The sequence below is a fragment of the Bison bison genome, unplaced genomic scaffold (genome assembly GCF_000754665.1).
Source record: "Bison bison bison isolate TAMUID 2011002044 unplaced genomic scaffold, Bison_UMD1.0 scf7180017864289, whole genome shotgun sequence".
NCBI classification, from domain to species: domain Eukaryota; kingdom Metazoa; phylum Chordata; class Mammalia; order Artiodactyla; family Bovidae; genus Bison; species Bison bison.
In genome coordinates, this window is record NW_011494861.1 from 15,725,696 (window position 1) to 15,728,868 (window position 3,173).

The 3,173-nt window shown below is 40.2% G+C and overlaps 1 protein-coding gene across 2 annotated transcripts in view; it reads left to right on the top strand.

The window, feature by feature from the left end:
* Positions 1-3,173, top strand: part of RABGAP1L (RAB GTPase activating protein 1-like) — a 680,557-nt gene that overhangs the window by 11,870 nt on the left and 665,514 nt on the right. For both annotated transcript variants that reach the window (XM_010850085.1, XM_010850086.1), the window contains exon 3: positions 1,815-2,025. In XM_010850085.1, the coding sequence (XP_010848387.1) occupies positions 1,815-2,025 (211 nt within the window). The remainder of the gene's footprint in view (positions 1-1,814; positions 2,026-3,173) is intronic.

Here is a 3,173-nt window from a genome sequence, read left to right on the forward strand (position 1 = left end):
GCTCAGCATCACTCATTATCAGAGAAATGCAAATCAAAACCACAATGAGGTACCATTTCATGCCAGTCAGAATGGCTGTGATCCAGAAGTCTACAAGCAATAAATGCTGGAGAGGGTGTGGAGAAAAGGGAACCCTCTTACACTGTTGGTGGGAATGCAAACTAGTACAGCCACTATGGAGAACAGTGTGGAGATTCCTTAAAAAACTAGAAATAGAACTGCCATATGACCCAGCAATCCCACTGCTGGGCATACACACCAAGGAAACCAGAATTGAAAGAGACATGTGTACACCAATGTTTATCGCAGAATTGATGCTTTTGAACTCTGGTGTTGGAGAAGACTCTTGAAAGTCCCTTGGACTGCAAGGAGATCCAACCAGTCCATCCTAAAGGAGATCAGTCCTGCGTGTTCATTGGAAGGACTGATGTTGAAGATGAAACTCCAATACTTTGGCCACCTGATGTGAAGAGCTGACTCATTTGAAAAGATCCTGATGCTTGGAAAGATTGAGTACAAGAGGAGAAGGGGATGACAGAGGATGAGACAGTTGGATGGCATCACTGACTCAATGGACGTGGGTTTGGGTGGTCTCCAGGAGTTGGTGATGGACAGGGAGGCCTGGAATGCTGTGGTTCATGGGGTTGCAAAGAGTTGGACACGACTGAGTGACTGAACTGAACCGAACTGAATTAATTTGTTTTAATTGGAGGACAGTTACTTTATAATTTTGTGATGGTTTTTGCCATACATTGACATTAATCAGCCACTGGTGCACATGTGTCCCCCATCTTGAACACCCCTCCTATCTCCCTCCCCACTCATCCCTCTGGGTTGTCCCAGAGCACTGCTTTGAGTGCCCTGCTTCATGCATCGAACTTGCACTGGTCATCTGTTTTACATATGGTAATATACATGTTTCAATGCTATTCTCTGAAATCATCCCACTCCCGCATTCTCCCATAGAATCCAAAAGTCTGTTCTTTACATCTGTGTCTCTTTCGCTGCCTTGCATATAGGGTCGTTACTGTCTTTCTAAATTCCATGTATCTGTGTTAATATACAGTATTTATGTTTCTCTTTCTGACTTATTTCACTCTGTATAATAGGCTCCAGTTTCATCCACCTCATTAGAACTGACTCAAATGTGTTCTTTTTTTTAACAGCTAAGTAATATCCCTTTGTGTATATGTATCACAACTTCCTTATCCATTTGTCTGCTAATAGACATCTAGGTTACTTCCATGTCATAGCATTGTAAACAGTGCTGCAATGAACATCGGGGTACATCTGTCTCTTTCAATTCTGGTTTCCTTGTGTGTATGCCCAGCAGTGCGATTGCTAGGTCGTATGGCAGTTCTATTCCCAGTTTTTTTAAGGATTCTCCACATTGTTCTCCATAGTGGCTGTACCATTCTCACCCTTTTCTCCACACTCTCTCCAGCATTTATTGTTTGCAGACTTTTTGATGGTGGCCATTCTGACTGGCATGAGAGGATACCTCACTGTGGTTTTGATTTGCATTTCTCTAATAATGAGTGATGTTGAGCATCTTTTCATGAGTTTATTAGCCATTTGTATGTCTCCTTTGGAGAAATGTCTGTTTAGGTCTTTCGCCCACATTTTGATTGGGTGGGTTGTTTTTCTTGTATTGAGCTACACGAACTGCTTGTATATTTTGGTTATTAATTCTTTGTCAGTTGGAGACCTAAATTTTATTTGCAATTTTTTCATTTGTTTTTAGGCAATAGGTGAAATTATACTGGGAAGTTTTACATTAACTTTTGGGTGTTTCTTTTTTTTTCTTCCCTCAGAAATTTCTACACCCAGACCATCTTCTCTAAGTGAAATACCTGAAGAGGATAGTGTTTTATTTAACAAACTGACCTATTTAGGATGTATGAAGGTTTCATCCCCACGTAATGAAGTGGAAGCTTTACGGGCAATGGCAACTATGAAATCTGCCAGTCAGCACCCGTTTCCTGTTACTCTGTATGTGCCAAATGTTCCAGAAGGTTCTGTGAGGTAAGCGCTAATCTTTTTTTACTGCCCTTAGACACGTATGAAGTTTTTTTTGGATAGTGGTGATAATATTTTATCATGAATGAGGCCTTGGACTTATTTTGAATTCACTTTTACTCTGTAGCTGTGCAAGGCAAACATGTTTAGGTTTAGACTGTATTCCTTATTTGCTTGGGGTATTTGTAAATTTGCTTGGAATACTATAAATGCACCTATAACTAAAAATACCTATGATTTGTGTTTCACCTTGTCATTTAACAGTGATTCAGAAAACAACTATTCCCTAGATTTTAAGCTCTTTACATCAGACTGGAAAGAAGCAAAATGGCTTTTTCTCGTATGCTTTGCTGGGAGTAATTTTTAATGTCATCTGAATCTTGAATTTCTTTTTCCTTTTTTTGGCCTGGTTATATTTATTTGTTTTGCATAGTATCTGGAATGAATTCATCACATTATTAGTTGGAGAGAATTACGGCCAGCATATGTGGTGTGTTGTGCTCTGTGGGTATGTAAATACAACCCATTTGTTTTATTTGGGCTTCCCCTGGTTCCAAATAGGAAAAGGAGTACATCAAGGCTGTATATTGTCACCCTGCTTATTTAACTTATATACAGAGTACATCATGAGAAACGCTGGACTGGAAGAAGCACAAGCTGGAATCAAGATTGCCAGGCGAAATATCAATAACCTCAGACATGCAGATGACACCACCCTTATGGCAGAAAGTGAAGAGGAACTAAAAAGCCTCTTGATGAAAGTGAAAGTGGAGAGTGAAAAAGTTGGCTTAAAGCTCAACATTCAGAAAACTAAGATCATGGCATCCAGTCCCATCACTTCATGGGAAATAGATGGGGAAACAGTGGAAACATTGTCAGACTTTATTTTTTTGGGCTCCAAAATCACTGCAGATGGTGACTGCAGCCGTGAAATTAAAAGACGCTTACTCCTTGGAAGGAAAGTTATGACCAACCTAGATAGCATATTGAAAAGCAGAGACATTACTTTGCCAACAAAGGTCCATCTAGTCAAGGCTATGGGTTTTTCCTGTGGTCATGTATGGCTGTGAGAGTTGGACTGTGAAGAAGGCTGAGTGCCGAAGAATTGATGCTTTTGAACTGTGGTGTTGGAAAAGACTCTTGAGAGTCCCTTG